Below are 24143 nucleotides of genomic sequence, written 5' to 3'. Positions count from 1 at the left end.
ACCATTTTCCCCCCCCTGTTCATTATGACCGCTCCTAATTTTACCAACTGGGAACTCAAATCACTTGAGTGTTTTCCCTCCTTGACAAGTAGCTACCCCAACTCTTAGTTTTATATCTGTTTTTAAAATGACTAACTTCAACCTTGTTGTCGTATTAACTAATTAATGAGAACATTCACAGACTTGTCGTATTAATATTATTACCTGTGTATGTGTGTGAGTGCATGTTTATGTATGTTTATTTTACATGTAATAATTGTGTTTTTTCTTTTTTTCTGTTTTTTTACCGCATTGTAAAGTGTACAGAGAGATGTACTCCGATGAATGAAAGTTTAGGTAAAACAACCCTCTGGTCTGATAGCACTCCTCTGTTCTCTGTGGACAAGACAGAGTTTTCTTTAAGCATTTCGCTGATTGTTATTATTATTGATTATAGATTATTAACCTGGGTTAATAGATTATTAACCTGATTATAAATTGTTAACCTGGGGTTTCTTGGCATTTTTTCTTACCTAATTAAATTATTCTGCACCACTGTGAGTGGTGCAAAATAATTAATCACTGATCCCTGCATATACAAATGTGCACAGAAAGATACAGCCACTTTGTACACACACACACACACACACACACACACACACACACACACACACACACACACACACACACACACACACACACAGTCCTCGGCCCTCTCTGATTTATGTAACGAGGCTGTTGCTGCTTCTTTCAGGCCTTATCAGTCACTCCCAGCTGTGGTGGGAAGTACTGTACCAGCATCCATTCACACCCCCTACATTATCTCTCTCTCTCTCTCTCTCTCTCTCTGTCTGTCTTTTTCTGTCTCTCTGTTTCTCTATCTCTCAATTGATGGTGACACTGCTAATAATTAGAAAACCAGTTCAACGTCCTCTACTCATGATAATGTCGTGTTTAGTTGCTTGAAAGTATATAACAGTATATAATAATCTGTTTATAGTATCGTATTCATGTTTTTATTTATATGGAAATTGTTACAGAGGTGTGTAGCGGTAGCTCCAAGCACAGAACACAGAATGCAGTAGGTAATACTCTGGGCATGTAAACAAACATCATCATCATTGCGTGCTGGAGCACACATACGTAATCTAAAATGACAGCTTCATGTAATCGTACAATTATACAATTTGCAAATGATGTGGCTCTGATAGGCCTGTTAACCGACAATGAGACCGGTTATAGAACTGAGATTAACCACTTCTATAATTGGTGTTCAGATAACGCATTGATTTTACACACAAAGAAAACTAAAGAAATGATCATTGACTTCAGAAGAAACTCCACTCTGTCCCCTGTAATTATGAACAATATAACCATTGAAAGTGAACAAGAGTACAAGTACCTGGGCACTATTATTGATAGCAGACTGAAATGGAAGCTAACAACAATGCTAAGTTTGCAGACGGAGGGCAGGAAGTAAAAAGCAGAATGAACGAGATGGGTACAAACTCCAACAAAGCAAAGAAAAACAACTTTAGCGTAATAAAGTAAGGAAACAGTTAAGCTGCATAAACATAACCACATAAAATTACTTTACCTTTGACGAAGTGGTCACTGCACACACGCGCATTATCCGACTCCGCTCCTCCCGACTGCAGATGGCAAGCCATTTTTTCCACGTCTTACGAACAACAGCTTTTGGTACTCGATAAACACTCCTCGTAGTTTCTCGGTTTAATCGATTTGAGCAACCGGCATTTTGAGAGTTTGTGATAGTGCTTCCTCTGTAGAAAATCACTTCCTGCCCTCCCCCTACAGGTCGCGCCTCATCTGCAAACAAGCTATATCTATAGTTTTTAAGTAAATTTAGAATTTTTTATGTGGATAGAATTATGCTGACACTGTTTTACAAGATCTTCATTTGGAGCATATTGACCTTTTGTATTCAGTATAGGGGAGCATTGTCTGTACAAAACAGCAAACTAGACAGGGTTGTTAAAATGGGTGACAAGATAACTGCAGAACAAATATTATTATTATTGCCTTTATTTAAACTCGAGAAATCATTAAGGGCTGGCCCTAATGTACAATGATGCCGAGTAAATGTGCATTATTACATAAATAACAGACCAGTACACCATGAATTGAGCTCACAAGATCATAGCAGCCACTGTACCCTCTATGGTCTGAATATGCACTTTTACCTTTGGGGCAAAGGTATAGCATGCCCAAGATGTGGACTAAAAGAGGCATCACATCCTTTGTTCCACACAGCTTTCAGCTGCTTAACAAGCTCCGATCACATGGTCTGAAAAAGGTTTCATTCATTCATGTCAGTAGCTGTGGTACATTTATATGGTTAAAATGTGAGTAATTAAGTGAAACATCTGTTTGATAGGTTTGTGTTTTCTTTGTCTTTCATTATTTTACCTGGTCAGAGACAAACTAGCTTGCCAAGCTATCAATTCCCCCTGTTAATTTAGGCTCCATATCATCCCTCTGTCTAAGCCCATACCCCAATTTACCCAACACTTAAAGAGATGGCTAACCTACCTTTAACCATACAAGGCAGGTCGACTGAAAGAATAAAAATTTCAGGAATGATGGCGTTTCCTCCTTCATGCTGATAACTTTTATAAGTGTTCGAGTATGGAACAGACCAATCAGAAATGTGTGGGGAACACCCCTTTCTAATCAAAAATACTGTCTTTTGCAATGCCACTGTCATTATAAACGTCACCATGTTATCATCAGTATACTCATTTGAGGCATGCAGTGGTTGGCCTGTTTCTGCAACAATAGATTTCCCAGTACTGACAATTTTGCACAAATGTTATATGGCTTTATTCACTGATAACGATAATGATCACCACCGTTTTTTTTTTTTTTTATCTATTGAGCCTATTGCGTTGTGGTGAAGAGGGAACTGAGCCGGAAAGCAAAGCTCTCAATTTACCAGTCAGTCTTCGTTCAAACCCTCACCTATGGTCATGAGCTTTGGGTAGTGACCGAAAGGGTGGGATTGCGGATACAAGCAGCTGAAATGAGTTTCCTTCATAGGGTCTCTGGGCTCAATCTTAGAGATAGGGTGAGGAGCTTGGACATCCGAAGGGAGCTCAGAGTAGAGCTGCTGCTCTTTCACGTCGAAGGGAGCCAGTTGAGGTGGTTCGGGCATCTGATTAGGATAATAATAATAATAAACTTTATTTGTATAGCACTTTTCGAAACAGGGTTACAAAGTGCATCACAGAACAGAATAGAACAGTTGAAAGTGACACAAAAAATATTGTAAGCGATTAAAATAAAATAAAATAAAAAGCACTGACAAATAACGCCGTAAAATAAAGGCAAAAGGGAAGAGAGCGCTTTGTTAATTGAAACAATTATAAAAATAAGTAAGAGTAAAACTAAAAACGGTATAAATAGATCAAAACAAATATCAAACATTTGTAAACGCCTCCTGGGGCACCTTCCTTTGGAGGTTTTCCGGGCATGTCCAACTGGGAGACGACCCCGGGGTAGACCCAGAACTCGCTGGAGAGACTACATGTCCAACCTGGCCTGGGACTGCCTTGGGATCCCCCAGGAGGAGTTGGAGGGCGTTGCTGGGGAGAGGGACGTCCGGAGTGCCCTACTTAGCTTGCTACCACCTGACCCCGGAGAAGCGGCTGATGATGAATGAATGAGCCTACTGCTATCAGGAAAGTTATTAACAGCTACTAGAAAAGGATAGGCTATGAATAAACCCACAGCAACACAACTTGTCTCCCCTAATTTTCCCCACCTTATTTACTGGCTAAATCCTATTATTTATGTATCATTAATCATTTTCAATTGCTCATACAGGTAAAGCACCTTAAAGTAAACATTCATTCCAACCTGTTTTTGTTTGCATTGTCAGTAGATATCAGTTCAAATTGGGACAATGTTAGAGCTGAAAAAAATGTATGCCTCTACACAATGCTAACCTAAAACTCTGCTTTTGTTCTAAAGCAACATTTGGAGATTTAATTGGTTTGTAATGAAATTAGTAACATCCAAACTGTATAGCTGAGGCTATTTTGTGGGATATGGTGGGACTTATGTATCTACAGTATTTATAAATCAGTCATACAGGTGATCATTGTGTAAGCAAACTCCATTTACTATATAAACAAAACCATACCAATTTGTTAAAACATGTGCAAAATGATTAAATGTACTGTTATAAAAGATGAATATTTTGATGAGTACTACTCTGTTATGGGAGCTACCATGTATAACATAGCAGTGGCATTAAAATAATGCTCTATGTTTTTTTTATCCTTCTCACAGATCAAACAACTTCTATCTAGCTATGCTGCTGTTCATGCTTTTTCTGTGTATGCTACCCACCATCTTTGCCATAGTGAGATACAGACCATCCCAGTACTGTGGACCATTTAGGTAAAGCCACTTTTACTTTCAAAAACTCGATTCTTGTTTAATGGCAGTGCTTGGTTCCACTCCTACTGTTCTGCAGTTGTAAGAGAGATTTATTCTGTGTGTGTGTGTGTGTGTGTGTGTGTGTGTGTGTGTGTGTGTGTGTGTGTGTGTGTGTGTGTGTGCGTGCGTGCGCGCGCGCGCGCGCTCGCTCGCACGCGTCTATGTTGCAGTGGTCAGGAGAAGATCTATGACATCATTTCTGAGACGATAGCCACTGATTTCCCTCTCTGGTTCAGTAAAGTGATGAGTTATGTCACCAGTCCTGTCGTGGTGCTGCCAGCATTGCTATTACTGTTGTAAGATTTTACACATATGCATGTGTGCATAAATATGCACACATGCACATACACTCAGAGACACACAGACATCCATAACAAAATAACACTGTGCATGAGACAAAAAATTAATGTAGGTACCTCATGTCTTTTATATTCCTTTCTCCATACTTCACATTCTTTTATGTTTCAGCATGCTTATATACTACCTCCAGGCCATTGCCAGATCCCTTAAATACACCAACAACCAACTGAGGATGCAACTCCAAACAGTGAGTTTATCATGCTCTCTGGATCAAGCAACCCGAATTTTCCATTACATTATGTCTACTTCTGCCAATATCTCCAAGAATAATCAATGACTTTGGGTTATTAGGAGCGTACGGAAGACAAGAAGAAAGTCTTTCAGATGGCTGCAGGTGCTACATGCATTTTTGTCTTTTTTTCAATCTGTGCATTTAAGTTTCAAGTTTATGCATCCTTGCAATGAAGTGCTTTCTTGTGGTTGTGGCTTTAATAATCATTTTGAAATAAGAATAATATCAATTACACACACACACACACACACACATATATATATATATATATATATATATATGAGAGAGAGCGAGAGTAATCCATTCCATTACTTCCTGTGGTGTCATGGTCTCATGGTCCCTGAGCTCTGGCTTTTAACCCCAACCCCTACCTGTTCCCCAGCCCGGCTGCAGGCTCCGGACACTGCAGTGGATAAAAAGCCAGATCAGCCAGAAAGTGATGTCACCAGCCACGAGTCCTCCATCCACACTCCGTCCCCACGGCACAATGGCAGTGTCACCAACTTTCAGTCTCCTGTTCGTCGCGACAACAGCATCCGCACCATCAGCCAATCAGCATCTAGAGTGGACCTTAATAGAGGGAGTGTTGCTGGACCCTCCAGGAGTCCATCAATGTCAATACTGCACAAACACAGGCTGGAGCACGTACCAAATAGGTGTCATGCAAACATCTACTAACATATAATCAACATTAAAAAAAAAAATATGAAAAAGCCTTTTATGAGGCATACTAGAGGCTTAAGAAAGTATCATGATGTGTCAGACATACGTGCAACATCTTGTACTCATATCCTGTTCAGGACCAATGTTGCATGCCTTCCCTTCTCTCTTCACCCCATCTTTCCTGTCACTCTTCACTTTCCTATTCACTAAAGGTGAAACTGGCAAAAAAAAAGAAAAGAAAAAAAACACAAAGAAATAGCCTAACCCTGTGTCTGCAATGGATCTTAATCGGGTGTTCTCCACTTTCATTACAGGCCTCTGCCATTTCTTGGTGGCCCTAGTGGCTCCTGCAGGTCCAAGTCCTACCACCATATGGTGCACAGTGCCACACCTCATTACTCCGACAGCATCCAATCTGACCCCTTGTACCGGAAGACCATGTGCTCCATGCACTTGGCTGAGCCTCCAGGGATCATCGCGGCGCAGAGCTATGTGGGCCGGCATGCTCATGCTGCCCGCTACGTGATCATCAATGAGCACGAGGCCAGGAAGAAGCTTCTGCGGTCAGCCACAAGGGTCCCACGCCACTACTGTATAGAAGACCCTGGAGAGATCCTAGAATTGTGTCCATGCAATATTAAACACTACACCCCTCGAACCCCTCGCCACCAGCCCTTTTCCCACCGGTCTCACCTATCACAGCCAACAAAACCACTTTTGAGTGAAGAGGTAGAGGCAGAAAAGGAAGGAAGGGCCATGAGGAGGGGGTCTTTGAGAAAGGCTCATCGTCCACAGTCCCTCACAGACCTCCACCGCCCGGCACGCTTCTATGTTGGCGACCCCTCTGAAAGCCAGCTACCCATGGCCAAAGACCGACACTACAGAGCCCGGGGGGAGGAAGACGAGGAGGATGATGAAGGAGCAATGGACTGGGAAGACTTAGAAGCACATCCCCACCCCCAGACGAATATGAGAGCAGCGGAATCTCCTTTGGTGCGCACACAATCCCCAGCAAGGCAAAGTCAATCCCTGGCCATGACGAGACACATGGAGCCCCAGGTCAAGCCTAAGACCAGGCCAAAGATGGAGCCCCCCCTGACAGAGTCAGACTCAGCCTCCTTGGCCTCCAGCAGTGACCAGCAGAACAGCAGCACTGACCAATACATTCAGATCATCCACAACAAAGAGCGCTATCTCAAGTCTGATGTCAGGCAGGGCAAGTTTGCTAAAAGGAAGTCCAAAGCCAGCATTGATCTTAATGTCTCAAGTACAAATGACCTGGTTTGTTCAAATGTATGATGCCTTTATTGTTATGACATATTTTAAGATGTTTATTTAAAAAAAATAAAGATATAGGAGGTCAATAGTTTGCATAAAGCTGAATACCAGTATAACATGTCAGAATTATTATCATTGCTTTCTTCTCTGTGTAAGTCTTCTGTCATTTGAAAAAAGACAATGAAGGCCAATTATTTGCTTGGTTTTCCTTGTGATGTGAAAGAACAAAATCATGAAACCTAACAAAACTGCTAGCCAGTAAGACAGATTGTTACAACTAGAAGCTCAACCACCAAACCAGTTAGAATATGAGATCTTCGTCTTAATATTACTTCTCATGAAATTACGTAGACTTTCATTTCGCATGGATCCATTCTGTACTCAAGACTAATAAACGCCACTTGATCCTCGCGCTGTGAGCTAGTGCTTTCTCAAACTACATCTCCCAGCATGCGTTGCCTCACCCATTGAGGAAGCCAACAGCTTTCCTTTTATCCAAGAATTTTTGATTGGAGGCACACTTAAAAATATGGATTATAGGTCCGCCGCTAGCTAACGCAAGATGGATTTATTCTGAAATTTATTTTACTGATAATATTTGTTATTTCTTACGAGCTCGTGACAATAGCCTGGCTAGCTGGCAACCGACAATGCGAAGGTTGACTGACACAAGCCCGGCTCATTCATTTCGGCTAGCTGTGTCTGCTAGCTAACCTGCTAGTGGGGCCACCTCACTCACCTTTGCTTTGTTTGCCAGCCAGCCATTTCTTGCCGCGTTAGTTTTAGTGACATATTCACACAGTTTATACTAGGTTGTTGTCGCTTTCAGATCAATTAAGAGCGATTCTGTTACATTAGCCACCTAGCCGCCGATTTGTGAATAGTTGGCAGACATGGAATATGGGCATAAGGCCAGTGCAGTGGCTGACTGCCTTCTCGGCTACAAGAAAGACGAATCCGGATGGAAAGTCTGCAAGAAATCGGTAATCTTTGTTGTTATCCTCTTCTATAAAATTTAGACTGGTGGTCGTGTTCCCTGAGATAAAGTTGCTCATTTTGGATTTTTAACATTTTCATTCATAGAATGAGGTTACTGTATCCTGGCGTCCCTCCACTGAGTTTCCTGGGAATGTGTGAGAAAACTCAATGATTTTTTTTTCGTTTCCCCCTTTCGTTTTTAACTGTGTTGTCATTAAAGATCACCGTTGCATAATATAGTCTCATAGTAACCTTTGCTTTTATTTATGTGAGATAAGGGGCACACTCATGCTAGTCGTCACGCATCCAGTATTTGATTCATAGCGATTCACAGCAAAGCTGTGATAATTTACAGTTTAAACAGCTAATTGTAAGACTAAAATCTTCCCCTGATGGGTCATCCACTTTATTAACTAGGTCTGTATCCAACCTATCAAAATGTTGGCATGAGCTGTCGAAGAAAGTACACGTGCCTGGTTTCCATTAAATCACGTACCTGCCCTAGAATACATTAATTTAATTTACAGTGAAGAATCGTGTTTTGTTAATCTTGCTGAACACCCACTAACTGTATTCTCTCATGTCACCTTCCTGGCAGTTATAAGGGCGAGGGAATAGTCAACGGCAGCCCAGAGAAGGTGTGGGAGTGCCTGAAACCTGTACCCAGTGGGCTGAGAGTCAAATGGGACAACAATGTCAAAAAGTTTGAGCTCTTGGAACAGGTCACAGAGGTTTGTTGCACTCCTCCACCCTCCATCTGATCTTTTTTTTTTTTTTGTGATTCAGGCTTATGTGTGATACACGTTTTTATTCATCTTGCATTGATTTCCATTTTTAAACACACGACACCATCCAGCACCAAAAAGATATGTTTATTTTCTTAAGTGGTTTGCTCTTGTTTAATGGGACTTTGAGTGCTTCACCATGTGTCCTCATCTTGCATAGGACATCTCTGTTTGCCGAACAGTCACGCCCTCTGCTGCCATGGGTATCATAGCTCCACGAGACTTTGTCGATGTTATTTTAATTAAGCAATATGAAGATGGCACCATTACATCAAATGGTGCGTAATTCTGTGTTCTATTTTTATTTTGTTTTGTATATCAGTGAAGCATTTGAGCTGTGGCTTTATTTGCATACATAGGAATGGATGCGTAGGTTTGAAATGTGTGGTTTTAGTTTGATTTAAGACAGTGGACTGTTTATTGTGGTTTCCTATAGGTGTTGATGCTGATGTAACAATCAGCCACCATCATGCACCCTTTTGTAAGCTGACTGAGAAATGTTCATGTTGTAGCTATAGTTATCTTTATAAAGAAGGAACTGCTGAAATATTATAAAGAAAATTAGAGATTGATGTGTGCGTGCATGTGTAATAAATATATAATGCGGTCATGTCCCTCTCACTATGTTTCTCTCTGCCCGTGTGTTGTGTCTGACAGCTACCAATGTAGTTCACCCCAGCTGTCCTCCCCAGTCAGGCTACGTAAGGGGCTTCAACCATCCGTGTGGCTGCATCTGTGTACCAATATCTGGGTGAGTACAGGTTTTTATGGAAATTAACTAGCTGTCTTGTACACGTGTTTTGTGTAAGATATAGCTTAACCTAATGTATATAGTGCTGTATAGACATTTAAATCTATATAGCATCTTAACACATGTAGTAAAGTGCTTTAATAAATAAGTAAGAACAAAGAGAAATAAAACAAGGCAGGAGCACAGTTAAAAGCTACAGAAATATGCCTTGGAATTTTTTTTGTACCCCTCTCCTGATCGATACTTTCCAGCAATGAGATCCCATTCATGCTTTGTAAGCTCTTTGTGGACCATGGCATTTGCAGTTGGATGCAACTAAGAAGGTGTCAGGAACAGCTGAACTTTATTTGGGATTCACCAAGATTTGAACGAGTTCATCTGGACACAATGTTTATTGAGAGAGAAACATTTAATAACGCATCTAAGTGATGTATTCAGTCTAAACTGACTGCAGGTATCCCCACCCTTATAAACAATACAGTGGCATCATAAGGGAGGGGATACCAGCAGTCAGTTGAGACTGAAGAGGTCACTTAGATGAGTAATGAAATATTTCGCTCAGTAAATGTGTCCAGATGAACTGATTCACCTTTTTGTGATTTCCTTATCTGGATTATTGAGCATGCATAAAAACATTTATTTGGGGTTAATAAGAAAACATCTTAGGGGGCTACAGATTAAAAACCTACCACAAAACTGAATCAAAAACTCTGGTACACAGTCTCAACATTAACGGGACCTTGTGAACTTCTATCTAATGGAAGTGCTGCCTTGCAGAAAGCATTTATAATTATGGCAAATGCACTAAAATGCACAACCTGGTACATGTCTTTATGCATGCTCAATAATCCAGGTAAGGAAATCACAGAAAGCTGAACCAGTTCATCTGGACACAGCGTTTAGTGAGAGAAACGTTTCATCGCTCATCTAAGTGAGCTCTTCAGTCTCCCTCTTCAGTGATGAAACGTTTCTCTCAATAAACGTTGTATCCAGATGAACTGGTTCAACTTTCTGTGATAACCTGGTATAATGAGCAGACAACCAGGATCCCAAAACAATGGAAAAAGATAATATGGTCTGATGAGTCATCTTACTTATTTCCCCACATCCAGTGGTGTGTCTGGCACAAAGTCTGGTAGGGCACAATAAACTATGTATAGGCAGCATCCGACTCTTAAATGAAACTGCACACAAACCTACTTTCTCAATGAATCCAAACACAAACGCACCCCATCAATTAATGAAATCACAAATGCACACATTAACATAACGCGACGCAAGAGTTAGTGGAAGTGGAGACCGGGATATGAGTGACACCATCAATAACAGCATTTGCTCTCACACAACTGGTATATTACCTTGTTATACAGCATCGCCTTACAAATCCAAACTTATCAAGCAGCGGGGGTTAAATTGGGATTTGTAATGGGGGGTGGGGCTCTGTGGTTTCAAGGTTGCCATGTGTGCCCATAGACTACAAAATCTGGTCAAAGAAAGTTGAATCAGTTCATGTGGATGCGTTTATTGACAGATACCTTTCATCACTCAACTAAGTAACATCTTCAGTCTAAAACTGAATTTTTGATTTTATTGCCTGGATTACTGAGCATTCATCAAGACACTACAAAATCTGATTGATGTCGTTTGACAAACTGTAAATAAAATATAACAAGGTGAGACAACCCTTTGCTTTGAACACTTAAGTGTTCATCAAAGTCATTCTATATACTGTTGGCAGTGCACAAAACTACGGCTGATGACAATAAAATCTTTCTGTAAGTGTATCTGTATCAATAGTGTTGTTACCACTAAATAAGAGAATAATAACACAAAATAATATGAATAGAACAATCTCTTCAATAGTTACATTAATATGGAATTTACATTTTACAAATCTACACAAGCTGCTAACACTTTCCAATTTCCAAACCTTTCCATGACTGTTGGCTACCAAAAGATTGGAGGCAACCTGCCACAGACTGTCTTGCATTAGTATACAGTAAAATCCTGAGTGTTAATTTAACTCCGAGAGTGTACAAATGGATCCTTCTGGTCCATTTGTACACTCTGAGTTAAATTAACACTCAGGATTTTACTGTGTATCATTTTGTAAAATCAAAACATTGTTTAAGCAGAATATCAGAGCAATTTGCATTCTGTTATTCTCATTCTGACCTATTTTCCCCCTACCTTGCTATTCACCTATGCCGCATACTTGCCTCCAGCCTAACCTGATTAACAGGATGGTTCATATCAATTTACAGTCACAAAATTGAGCCTAGCAAAATAGCCCTGGCTGTTGATATCACTGCCATACCTAGCTAGCTAAAATAAGTTACGTGGCTGTCTGAGGTATGATGAGTTTGCCTTGAATTAAAACTAAAAAAAAAAAAACTTGATGATAATGAATGACCATATTTACTGGTTTGTAGTGAATTAATACAACAGGCCATCTATGTGAAGAGGGAGCGGGCATCCCTGAACGGAGGGGGGGCCTAAGAGTACATCTTTCACCATCTTACAATGCTGTGATTACAACTATTCCCCAATCCTCTGTAAATAGTACACATTGCCATTGAAACTCTAGTTAATGGTCACGGCAATTTGCATACGAAACTGATCGTTGGTTTCAGTCGTTATGCCACTGTATTGTTTATAAGGGTGGGGATACCTGCAGTCAGTTGAGACTGAAGAGGTATCTTAGATGAGTGATGAAACGTTTCTGTCAATAAACATTGTGTCCAGATGAACTGATTCAACTTTTTGTGATACGTTTACAACAGTTTGCTAAAATGTCAATTTTGATAGAGGAGACATTGTTTTGTTATAATATCAGACAAACTGTGTGGTATACTTACTCATGCCACAGTGAGGAAAATTCCCCACCGGTTAATAAACTCATAATGACAACAACGGTGTTAACGGATACGACCGGTGGATACGACTGTTAGCTTGCTGCTGACCGCGAAAGTGATAACACAACATCATTTTGAACTCGATAAACCATGAATCATTATTTATTTGAATGGCCAGCATGTAATGTCTGTGAATGTTCTCATTCATCCAGGTCATGGTTATCCAAAGGAATTGAATCAAGTGCAACTAGACTTGGTATATATCCGTGAGGACGTTTCGCCTCTCATCCAAGAGGCTTCATCAGTTCGTGCCTTTCTGACTAGACCAAGCTAGTCTGACTGGCTGGTGATGAAACTCAGAAATGTATCCTCTTTGGAGTCGTTATTAGAGCTATAGATGTCCATGGCTGTTTGTGTTCCGATGTCCGATGGGCGTTGCTAAACATCGGAACACAAAGAGCCATGGACATCTATAGCTCTGATAACGACTCCAAAGAGGATAAATACTGAGTCTCATCACCAGCCAGTCAGACTAGCTTGGTCTAGTCAGAAAGGCATGAACTGATGAAGCCTCTTGGATGAGAGGTGAAACGTCCTCACGGATATATACCAAGTCCAGTTGCACTTGATTCAATTCCTTTGGACCAGCATGTAATATATGTATTCTTTTAACAGTAAAGGCAGAGGAAAATGTTTTGTTGATGGAAGATGGCGGTTTTTTTGTTGTTTTTTTTGTTTGTTTTTTTTTTTTGCTGGTGCTCAACTTTGCCTGGTGACATTTGAGGTGCTATGTGGCAGTGCTGAGCCCCGGCCCAATTTTAATCCCTGTCAAGCAAGTATATGATCATTGTAGTCTGCAACTCTAATAACACATCCAAAGCAACATTTCAGAGCAAGGAAACCCATTGCTTTCTGGGTCTTCACGTACAGCCAAAAAAAAAAAAAATCACACCTTGTAATAATACAAAATAGACTCACCAGGGACCTTCACTGCTTGAAAACAAAAGATACTCGACGATCTCTCATCTGGGCGAACTTGTCAGTAACTTTTCTGTTGAAGTCCACCAATCCATGAATGAATTCATTTTCAACTGATAGCAAAGCAGGTGCATTTAACCTCCGTTGCCCCATGGTGTCAATTGTATCTACGTAGCAACCCAATACCATAAAAATTTACTAAGCGTCTTGACCTACGTCATTCATTCTATTCTTTTTTTTATTGGCGGCTCTCAGCATGGAGCCAATGATCGTGCCCCACAGCTCATCATTGAAAGGGCGTTGAACATACACAGTGTTTTCTTCAACTGCTCACTTGGTTAAATGAATGCTGACGGGCCGGCCCCATGCTCACCAAACAAAGACTTGTAGGAGAAGTACTGACCTTTACGCAACAGCTGCAGGAAGATATTTGGAATGTATCAGACAGCGCTATTGCTGTCATATGTAATAAATGCACAACAATGTTTAAGATACGAAGAAAAAAGAATCTGTTACACTGAATTATTCATCATGTCGTACAATAGCGACATCTGGTGGGTTCAGGCCCCACCGACCCCTAATGCAGACATTATTGCCCACATCTGCTACACACATCGGGGCTCTGTGTTGTTTTAGGCAACCATGCCAGGGAAGTCATTATGTTTAATGATTTCTCTACATTGTTGTGTAACAACCACAAAATAAGAGGTGTTTTTATAGAGGCAGATGCATTCAAAGGTCCAAACATCAAACAATGTTCCCTCATAATGTCCCCATCTTCCAGAATACCCCACCAAGACACACACATACACACGCACACTACCAAATGGGATCAAAAATGTTTTAACACCAGGACTAGTTCTTCGGCCTCCACCCCCACAACACCAAAGTCAATATTACTGAAACCACTTGGGGAATTTCTGGGTAGCACAGAGTGAAGTAGGTCTGATCCTCCCTTCATCCCTCAAAGAGTTTGAGGTTTTCTTGATCACAGGTTTACTATTATCTCACTACACACAATTCAAGACTCATATCAAAGCATTCCAAGGACTGAAGTTGAATTCAGATATTAACCCTATTTGTTTTAAGTCCCTATTATTTGTAGTCTTTTGTTTCTGTTATTTTGGTCCACCACCAGCACTATATGACCAAACATATGTGGACACTCCTTCTATTTAGTGTGTTCAGCTATTTCAGCCACACCCATTGCTAACAGGTGCATAAAATCAAGCATACAGCCACGTAATCTCCATAGACAAACACTGGTGGTAGATTCGGTTGTACCAAAGAGCTCAGTGACTTCAGAAGAGGCCTTGTCATAGGATGCCAATTTGACCAACTGATTTTCCAACAAGTCAGTTGACCAAATTACTCAGTGGCAATCATCAGTATGTCAGAGACAATAGACAGATCAGTACATGGGCAAGAGATGCACACTGTCACCCTTGTGTGGCCTTGCATGCAGACTCACACGAGGACCAGGTGAAGGGTAAAAATTCATATAAGTTAAAAGAATAAATAAATTAAGCATTCTAAGCTGCATTGCACATTACATTCCCCCACTACAGTCAGTGACTGCCCTGCTAGATCTGCCCTGGTTAACTGTAAGTCTGTTTGAGTGAAGTGGAAATGTCTCGGAGCAACAACAGCTCAGCTGTTAAGTGGTAGGCCACACAAGCTCACAGAACATGACCAGCGAGTGCTGAAGCACATAGTGCATGAAAATAATCTGTCCTAGGTTGCAACACTCACTACTGAGTTCCAAACTGGCTCTGGAATTAACATCAGCACAAGAACTGTTTGTTGGGAGCTTCATGAAATGGGTTTTCCAAAAGCCTAAGATCACCATTTGTAATGCCAAGCATCAGCTGGAGTGGCATAAAGCACACTGCCATTGCACTCTGGAGCAGTGGAAACATTCTCTGGAGTGATGAATCACGCTTCACTATCTGGTAGTCTTAAGGACCAATCTGGGGTTGACAGATGTCAGGAGAACACTACCTGCCCGAATGCATAGTGCCAACTATAAAGTTTGGCGAAAGAAGAATAATGGTCTGACGCTATTTTTCATGATTTAGGCTGAGGCCCCTTAGTTCCAGTGAAGGGAAACCTTAATGCTATAGCATACAATGACATTCTAGGGAATTGTGTTCTTCCAACTTTGTGGCAAAGGTTTGGGGAAGGCCCTCTCCTGTGCACAAAGTGAGGTCCATAAAGACATGGTTTGTTGAGTTCAATATGGAAGAACTTGACTGGCATGCACAGAGCGATGACCTCAACCCCATCCAACACCTTTAGGATGAACTGGGATGCTGACAGTGAGCCAAGTCTTCTCCCTATCATCAGTGCCCAACCTCACTAATGCTTTTGTGGCTGAATGGGAGAAAATCCTCACAGCTATTTTCCAAAATCTAGTGGAAAGCCTTCCCAGAAGAGTCAAGTCAATTTTATTTGTATAACCCAATATAACAAATTTACCTCAAGGGGCTTTACAGCAATACAACATCCTGTCCTTAGACCCTCGCATTGGATAAGGTACAACTCCCTAAAAAAAATTTTTTAAAAAAAAACCTTTAACAGGGAGAAAAAATAGGAAGAAACCTCAGGGAGAGCAACAGAGGAGGCTGTTATAGCAGCAAAGGGGGGACCAGCTCCGTATTAATGCCCATAGTTTTGAAATGAGATATTCAACAAGCACATATGGGTGTGATGTTCGGTTGTCCATACTTTTGGCCATGAAGTGTTTATCTCACACTAATTTTTTTTCTTTTTGTTGCCGTTTGTAGAGGCAGTATTTGTCCACAGGAGGACAGCATTGAATCACACAGTAATACATTGTCCTCGGAACTGACATTCCTCTCTGTCACCCTTTTCCTTTTTTCTTTCCCTTTCTCTGTTTGTGTCTTTCTGTATGTCTTTCTCTCTGTCTGTTCTTCGGCCTCTTTTTCTTTTTGCAGAGAACCCAACAAAACGCAAGTGATGAGTTTCTTCCAAACAGACTTGGGTGGTTTCCTCCCTCGCTCTGTGGTCGATTCCTTCTTCCCCTCCAGCATGGCAGAGTTCTACACCAACCTGGCCAAGGCTGTTAAGTCCCTCAAGGACCACTGATACCAAGAGTCTAGGAGCTACACTGTTCCATTACATTTTAAAGATGCAATGTGTAATTTCTAAATGCTGACCTCTATTGTTTATCAGTGTTAAAAACAACACAAATCAAAATAGATCTGACAAGCAAATTTAAATAGAAAGGTATCAAATATTTAATATGTTTGATGGTGCGCAATCTCAGAACCCAGAGGCTAAATCATTGTTAGACAATTTAGCCTCTGGAAACAACGGCCAATATTTCGGGGCTTCCAGTGTAGCTGTCGGCTGCTCACTTCCGTTTCCTATGAAGACTTCCTCTTCCATGCGCCTATCATTGTTGAGAGTCAGATTAGCAATTTGAGATGCGAGAATGGAGTCGGAGTTGAGAGATGATGTCTTGGTCGATGCTACTCGGACTACGGAAACAGAAACCAGAATGCTTCCGATACCAAAATCTTGTCCCGTGCCTACAGATATATATATATAATCTGTTAATAAAGATTAGCTGGTGTGTGACACTTTCAAACAACTTCAGCCGATATCAGTTTGCTGCAGCTGCTGCATAGTTTACTAAGGACAGCAAGTGTGAGCCAAGTCTTTGGCCGGCGAGGTGTCAAGCAACAACTGAAATAATTTAGCCTATCATGCCTCTTTAGGTTTTTCATCCAGAAATCTCAGTCTCAATCACCACTCAGTCATCAACCCTCTTGATATTTACCAGCCTTATTATGCTCCAGGAAAAAAAAAAAAAAAAACCTTACTCATTGCACCTTTAAATTCATCCAAATTGAGAAACAATCAGTGGAGATTTGGATATAACATGATCAATGGACCCAAGCCTGATTTACAATGGTGCTTTCTCCAAGTTGAATATCCTATATACTGTAATTAAAAGTGTCCATTTAATCGAAAAAATATTCCCTCACAAACAAAATAGCATTTTTGGGGGTTACCTTTGTCAGGCAAATCGGTCAAATCTTTTCTCTCACTTCTCATATTGGTGTGCAGGCTTACAATTTGCACAGTCGATTGCACCAATAGAAGAATGAGAGCTAGCATTTGCCCAGCCTCATTTAAAGAGGAAAATCCCTTTACATTTCCTTTCCTCCTCCTCACTTAAAAAAGAAAATAAATGAAAAATCTATATTTTGTTTATGTGTCTAAGGTACTGAATAACTGAAGATCTTTCCTTTCTTACCGTAGCTGTTTAATTCCCGGGCCAGTCCTCTCTTGAATGCACACTCAGTGTACGGTAAACATGCATGTTGCATGGACTTTACTTACCCTATGATGGAATCAGATTCCTAAGCATGGGTATTGACTCATACCTCATACTGTGTGTGTGTGTTTTTGGGGGTTTTTTTGTACTGTTTTTACTTTTGTCTCTTTTCACCTCGAACCAAGAACATCTGCCTCTAATATCTAGTGTACACTCAAGCACAGAAATAAGCACAGTTAGACTAGTTTGCAATATGGGAAAAAGGCAATATTACCTGCTAAAGATTTAAATGGGAAACTACTTGATAAAGGGAGGGAATTAATGGAAACATCTTTGTTTCCAAAAGTAATGCTGTTTTTCTTTTTAAATAAAATACAGTGCTGCTGTAATGGACTTTGCACAAAGTCCTTTTTCTCTGCTCTACACGACAAGACATTTAATAGCTGGTCAGAAATGTATCCTCACAGTCCTTTAATCTCCTTACCATATGGTGGGCTTTGGTCAAGAAAAGACAATAATGACATGTTGGTGGTCTAATATGCACTGTGTAAACATTACCTGCAATTCTCATTCCCATTATCTGTCAAGCCCTCAGAATCCTAATTATGGCACTCATGATGAGCTGGAAGTTTACCTTAGTATTTGGCACTGAATTGAACAGGTTTCAATTATTGATAAAACTTCTGTTATTAGCCCTTTATAGTCAATAACTTATCTGTAGTTTCAGGATTTTCCCAATATCCCTGAGAACAAACGTAAGTTTAAGATCGAGTCAAGCCAGGCTCACATGTTGAGGCCCAAGTCGAAATGTAAACTAAGATGAAATCAGTGTATCATGATGCAGATGAGAATGAAGGAATGGATAGAAAATAATTATCTGTTACAGTGATATGATAGCAGTGTGACCTGCATGCCTAATGTTTTTCAAGCCTTATGTGTATGATGAGTTCTACAAGAATCATGTTTTAACCAATCTTTTTAACCTTGGTAAGTTTCTGTTTGAACTGTAATTCTTAAGCTTTTTTTTTTACCCCTTATGTCCTATGGTGATAATCCTGTTAATGGCAAATCTTAAAAGCACATTCCACTGCCTACTGCTCATGTGTTTGGCACTTAGTGTTATTGCTTCCTTAAGAGATCTGAAGTATTTTTATGCAAGCGTAGATCAGTGAATAGAGAGGAAATTCTTGCAGTGTGCCATTGTGTTAAACAGAATACATACAGGTAGGGAGGTGATTTAAAAAAGAAAACTAGTACCTTGAAAACATGTCGAGTGCATTTTATCACTATGGTCTTGACACTCACTTAACCTCTCAGTAGACAGACATTTTGACTGATAATTGACATGGTGTCTGCAGGACCTAATTTGCTTTTAAAAATACTTTAAATCATAAACTCAAGGCCTTAAAAAGAGCTGAAATGTAATCTAAAGAAGGCAATTTTAAGTCAAATTCAGTTGTACAAGACTTGAAAATGTTGCTGTTTAATGTTGAACTGTTTATATTTTTTTAACTTTTTATTTTTTGATCAGAATTCAGCCCATTAACACAGATTTATAATCTACCAGGTCTAAAATTATCAATTTAAAATGTATCTTCAAAACTGTTATTGTATGCATCTCATTTTAAAATGCTTTAAATTGAACTTGCAGACACCCTGATTGACAGAATTGTAACATCCATCAAATCGGTTATCGATCAAATTTTTAAATTCCTGTTGGAAAGTGATTGTCTTTCTTCAAGAGAGTAAATAATACTTAACTGCCAAAAAGCAGGGATCCTGCCCCTATTGCAGCCCGCTATCCTGTCAGGAGACTCAATTTGGGCGTTTCTTGCATCTCGGAAGTTAACTGCATGGTGTCCTGGGTATTTTGTTTTTCATAAACTGATACCACTTTTGTGCAACCTAGTATTTATACCTGTTCTGACAGCAACTGTTCTTGTTTTGACACCTGTCATGTTTTCCTACTGAAAGCAATGCTGCTAGTAAGTGATCTAATGTTGACTTGTCAACTCAGCACATGTTAATCAGACATTACCTTTACTAATATGTACCCAATAGGTTTTGTATTTCACCAGCATTATCATTAAAATTATTGACAAGGATGTTCACCCACTGGCGTCCATTATGTATTTAAGCTGTAAAGGAATACAAATGAAAAGTAACTTACATTGACTATCTTTGATCTGGGATAAAATGTTGTACAGACACGTGTATGTAGCTCCAATATGGATAGTTTTATATCCTTAAGTTATTTTGATCTTTTACAGCAGATGTAACATATCAACGATTTAAAGAATGACATTTTTCAAGTGAACCTCAGGAAACTTGTCAGCTTTTCAGTTTACATACAAAGACCTTTCAGTTGTCTTTAATTTGACTTGTACAGGAGAAATTGTCAAATATCAAAATTGAGGCTAGCAAACGGCAAACAAATGTGCTTATCAGTGTTTGAGTTTTATGTTGTAATTTCAACATCTAGCAACACCGCTGATTTTATGTCTCTCTCTCTCCATATATATATATGTACACACACACACACACACACACACATAAATACAAACACACACAGATTAGCCAAAACATTAAATCCATCTACCTAATTGTGTGGGTCCCCCTCATACCACCAAAACAGCTCTGACCCATTGAGGCATGGACTCCATAACACCTCTGAAAGTTGTCCTCTGGTATCTGGCACCAAGACGTTAGCAGCAGATCTTTTGAGTCCTGTAAGTTGCGAGATGGGACCTTCATGGATCACACTTGTTTTTCTAACACATCCCACAGATGCGGGCGGCACGGTGGCGCAGTGGTTAGCGCGGTTGCCTCACAGCAAGAAGGTCCTGGGTTCGAGCCCCAGGGTAGTCCACAACCTTGGTGGACCTCCCAGGTCATCCTCTGTGCGGAGTTTGCATGTTCTCCCCGTGTCTGCGTGGGTTTCCTCCGGGGGCTCTGGTCCCCTCCCACAGTCCAAAGATATGTAAGTTAGGTAAATTGGCCATACTAAATGTTCCCTATGTATGAATGTGTGTGTTGGCCTTGTGATGGCCTGGCGGCCTGTCCAGGGTGTCTCCCCGCCTGCCGCCCAGTGACTGCTGGAATAGGCTCCTGCATCCCTGCGATCCTGAGAGCAGGATAAGCAGTTCAGATAATGGATGGAGACCACAGACGCTTGATCAGATTGAGATTTTGAAAATTTGGAGGCCAAGGAAACACCTTGATCTCTTTGTCATGTTCCACAAACCATTCCTGAACAATGTGTGCAGTGTGACAGCGTGCATTATCCTGCTGAAAGAGGCCACTGCCATCATGGGATACCGTTGCCATGAAGGGATGTACCTGGTCTGCAACGATGTTTAGGTAGGTGATACATGTCAAAGTAACAATGACATGAATGCCAGGACCCAAGGTTTCCCAGCAGAACATTGCCCCCACCAGCTTGCCTTCTTCTTATAGTGCATCCTGGTGCCACAAGTGCTTTCTGTGGTAGACAGGGGTAATCATGGGCACTCTGATCTGTCTACAGCGATGCACTATGTGTTCTGCCACCTATCTGTCATAGCCAGCATGAACTTTTTCAGCAATTTGAGCTACAGTAGCTCTTCTGTGGGATCGGCCCAGACGGAGCCTTCACTCCCCTCGTGCATCAATGAGCCTTGGGTGCCCATGACCCTATCACCAGTTCACTGGCTGTCCTTCCTTGGTAGGTACTGACCACTGCACCCCACAAGACCTTCTGTTCTGGAGATGCTTTGATCCAGTCATCTATAGCCATCACAATTTGGCCCTTGTCAAAGTTGCTCAGATCCTTACACTTGCCCATTTTTCCTGCTTCCAATACATCAACTTCAAGAACTGTTCACTTGCTGCCTAATATATCCCACCCATTGACAGGTGCTACTGTAATGAGTTAATCACTGTTATTCACTTACCTGTCAGTGGTTTTAATGTTTTGGCTGATGTGTGTGTGTGTGTGCACACCTTGCCTTTACATTTTCCAGATGATGGAAGGTTTTCTCTTTTACTTTTCAATTAAGTAAAAAAAAAAAATCAGCAAATGTTTTGTTAAAACAGCTATTTACTAATACTTTGGGTATATTAATGCAACATTCAGCTTCATTTTTGCCTAGATAATGATTTGAAAGCTTTCATTTTCCAAACTATTTTTAAAAGTACTTTAAAAGTAATTGAAGATATTTTAGTTTAAAACACCTAAAGGGTAGCCACTGATGAGTGCTGACATCGTAACAAGAGTATAAAATTGGGGTATGTCATTATTTCCAGATAGCACTTTAGTCATTTATCCCATTCGTTATGTAGTTTTACAAAGAGAAATGGCAAGCTCTAAACTGCTTTCTATTAAAGTTTGTCAATCTGTAGTTGGTTTAAAAGGTGAAGGTCATATTAATAGACAAATAGCTAAGAAACTAAAGAATGGGGTTTATAACTCTGAAAAGAAAAGACAGCACTGGCTCCAACAGAGAGAAAGAGATGTAGAGGGCCAAGATGAACAACTCCACAAACATATTAAATAATCAATTTCTCTTCATGTTTAACCTGTCCTAACTGACAGCTTAATGGTACTCTTTAACAGTTGCATTAATTTGGGAAAAAGAAAACTGTCATATCATTATTTAGAGAAAACATGCCAATACCAAGGAAGACACTTTGATGAACATGAGGCTGAGTGTTGCATAAATCTAACCATAGTATCGGTTAATAGTTTTATGTTAAAAGATTTGCAGCCAATTTAGCTTTCATAGAAAAATAAAACAAAATCAGACGTTACGCCGAAATTTAAAAAAAGCCAAGGTGTACGAAACTTTTGAGGGCAGTGCATATATATATACACATACATACATACACACACACACTAATTTTTACAATTATAGCAGGTTTGTGGGGCAGCTTTGGAAGCAGAAAAGCAGTTGAAAATCACCGTGAAAACCACCTCCACAGAAGTCAACAGTCACTCATAATCCTCTATAAAGCACAGAGATAGTATAAGTTGCTTGTTTTTCAATTTGTTATATAGGAATGTGTTATCACTCAGCTTGCCATTGTCGTAGTTTGCATTCCCAGAATGTGAAGGGTTGTTTTATTTTCCGTTTTCTTTGGCCTAATCGTTTTTAGCTGCGTATCATTGGCTGGGCTGGTCATTCTATACCCGCCCCCTCCTCCTGATGACAGCCGTGATTGGTCCTTCGGGCAGGGCCTTGATTATATTCCAGGCCTCAAAGCGGGTCATGTCCTGCAGACAGCTGCCCTCGATTTGCAGTAGCTCATCTCCAGACTGCAGCCCACTCTGCTCTGCAGCACCACCTAGGTTCACCAGAGTAAACACAGATTTGATGTCTCTTTATGTCGTCCTGTTGGCTGATGAAACAACAAAATGCCCATCTGTTATGATTGTTGTGGAACTATCAGTCTACCTTGAAAGATCCTGTTGATGACCAGAGGTTTGTCACCATGGAGGGAACCTTTTCCGCCTTCCAGGGTGAACCCCACTCCTCCTGCTCCTTTTTCTAGCATCACACTCTCTGGGGCTCCAAGCTCCTCCACTAAACACACAAGCACTGGGGTTTTTTCTGATAAATCACACTTATATTATATACAGTGAATAGATAGTCTTTCCAAACAGATTGTTTTGCAATTTACTCCCAAAGCTATATATGTGACTATCAAGCATGAGAAGTTATCAGTTATGTGATAAGATTTTACTCACAGTATTGTCATTACAAATTTTCAAAATGGTAATTAACCTGTTAATACATTATGGATACTTTCGGAGAAATAAAGGCTTACTTGTTGAATAACCTAGCCTAATGTGAAGGAAAAGATAGTTATTTCTTGAGATTGTGACCGTTTTACACATATTTTGCACTTAAAAAAAGGTGCTAATGATCATTACAAACTAAATTGTGTGATTAGAAGTCTACTAAAGTAATGTAACTGAGTATTTCAGTGAATTATATTTCTAATTAATTACATATTTTTAGCATGTGACCAGTATGAATCCAGCAGGTTAAATTCTGTAAGTAACTCATAAGTCTTACCACAGAAAGCCCTTTGCTCACCTGCCGGGCCAGAGTGCTGTGTGTTCATGCTCTTGTCCCCTCCTTCTCTCCTCTCAGCTTCAGGTCTCTTTGAGATCACAACTACCGCCTGCTTCAGACCACGGGCTTGGCGCAAGGCAGCTGTTGCGTCTGCATGCGTGACATTGCGAAGGGTCTGCCCGTTAATAGACAGTACCTCATCTCCTTTCTCAATGGTCCCCTCCTGAGCTGCCAGGCCATTGGGAAACACTCTGTGGACCTAGAGAGAATGACAGGAAGAGCCTACGTGAGTCAAGTCAAGTTTATAGTCATTTTAGGCCTGTGACTGAAATGTGTCCAAATGAAACAATATGAATTTCAAACAGGATGTAATGGTTAACATCTAATGACCAGTTAAGAGCAAATGTTGGCATCATAATGAGTACAACAGCAGCAGTAAAAATGTGCATGGTACAATA

The 24143-nt window shown here is 40.4% G+C and overlaps 3 protein-coding genes across 3 annotated transcripts in view; 2 read left to right on the top strand and 1 right to left on the bottom strand.

Annotated features, from left to right (window-relative positions):
- LOC130111736 (transmembrane channel-like protein 3) overlaps positions 1-6997 on the top strand; it is a 34909-nt gene extending 27912 nt beyond the window's left edge. Inside the window, exons 17-22 of the mRNA XM_056279005.1 lie at positions 4294-4404; positions 4614-4739; positions 4912-4990; positions 5095-5137; positions 5418-5691; positions 6013-6997. Of these exons, the coding sequence (XP_056134980.1) occupies positions 4294-4404; positions 4614-4739; positions 4912-4990; positions 5095-5137; positions 5418-5691; positions 6013-6997 (1618 nt within the window). The remainder of the gene's footprint in view (positions 1-4293; positions 4405-4613; positions 4740-4911; positions 4991-5094; positions 5138-5417; positions 5692-6012) is intronic.
- Positions 6998-7691: 694 nt separating this feature from the next.
- On the top strand, positions 7692-16520 carry stard5 (StAR-related lipid transfer (START) domain containing 5). Its single transcript, XM_056279222.1, has 6 exons — positions 7692-7959; positions 8060-8109; positions 8553-8685; positions 8900-9017; positions 9397-9490; positions 16281-16520. The coding sequence occupies exons 1-6, from the start codon at positions 7870-7872 to the stop codon at positions 16429-16431; spliced, it is 636 nt and encodes a 211-aa protein (XP_056135197.1). The 5' UTR covers positions 7692-7869; the 3' UTR covers positions 16432-16520.
- A 3225-nt stretch (positions 16521-19745) lies between these two features.
- The window catches only part of il16 (interleukin 16), a 51514-nt gene continuing 47116 nt past the window's right edge, over positions 19746-24143 (bottom strand). Inside the window, exons 24-26 of the mRNA XM_056278724.1 lie at positions 23707-23944; positions 23062-23190; positions 19746-22951 (exon numbers count right to left, since the gene is read on the bottom strand). Of these exons, the coding sequence (XP_056134699.1) occupies positions 22791-22951; positions 23062-23190; positions 23707-23944 (528 nt within the window). The 3' untranslated portion in view covers positions 19746-22790. The remainder of the gene's footprint in view (positions 22952-23061; positions 23191-23706; positions 23945-24143) is intronic.

This window comes from Lampris incognitus, chromosome 4, assembly GCF_029633865.1.
Source record: "Lampris incognitus isolate fLamInc1 chromosome 4, fLamInc1.hap2, whole genome shotgun sequence".
Lineage (NCBI taxonomy): Eukaryota > Metazoa > Chordata > Actinopteri > Lampriformes > Lampridae > Lampris > Lampris incognitus.
Note: the sequence above shows the minus strand (reverse complement) of the source record. Positions and strands in the feature narration are given on the sequence as shown.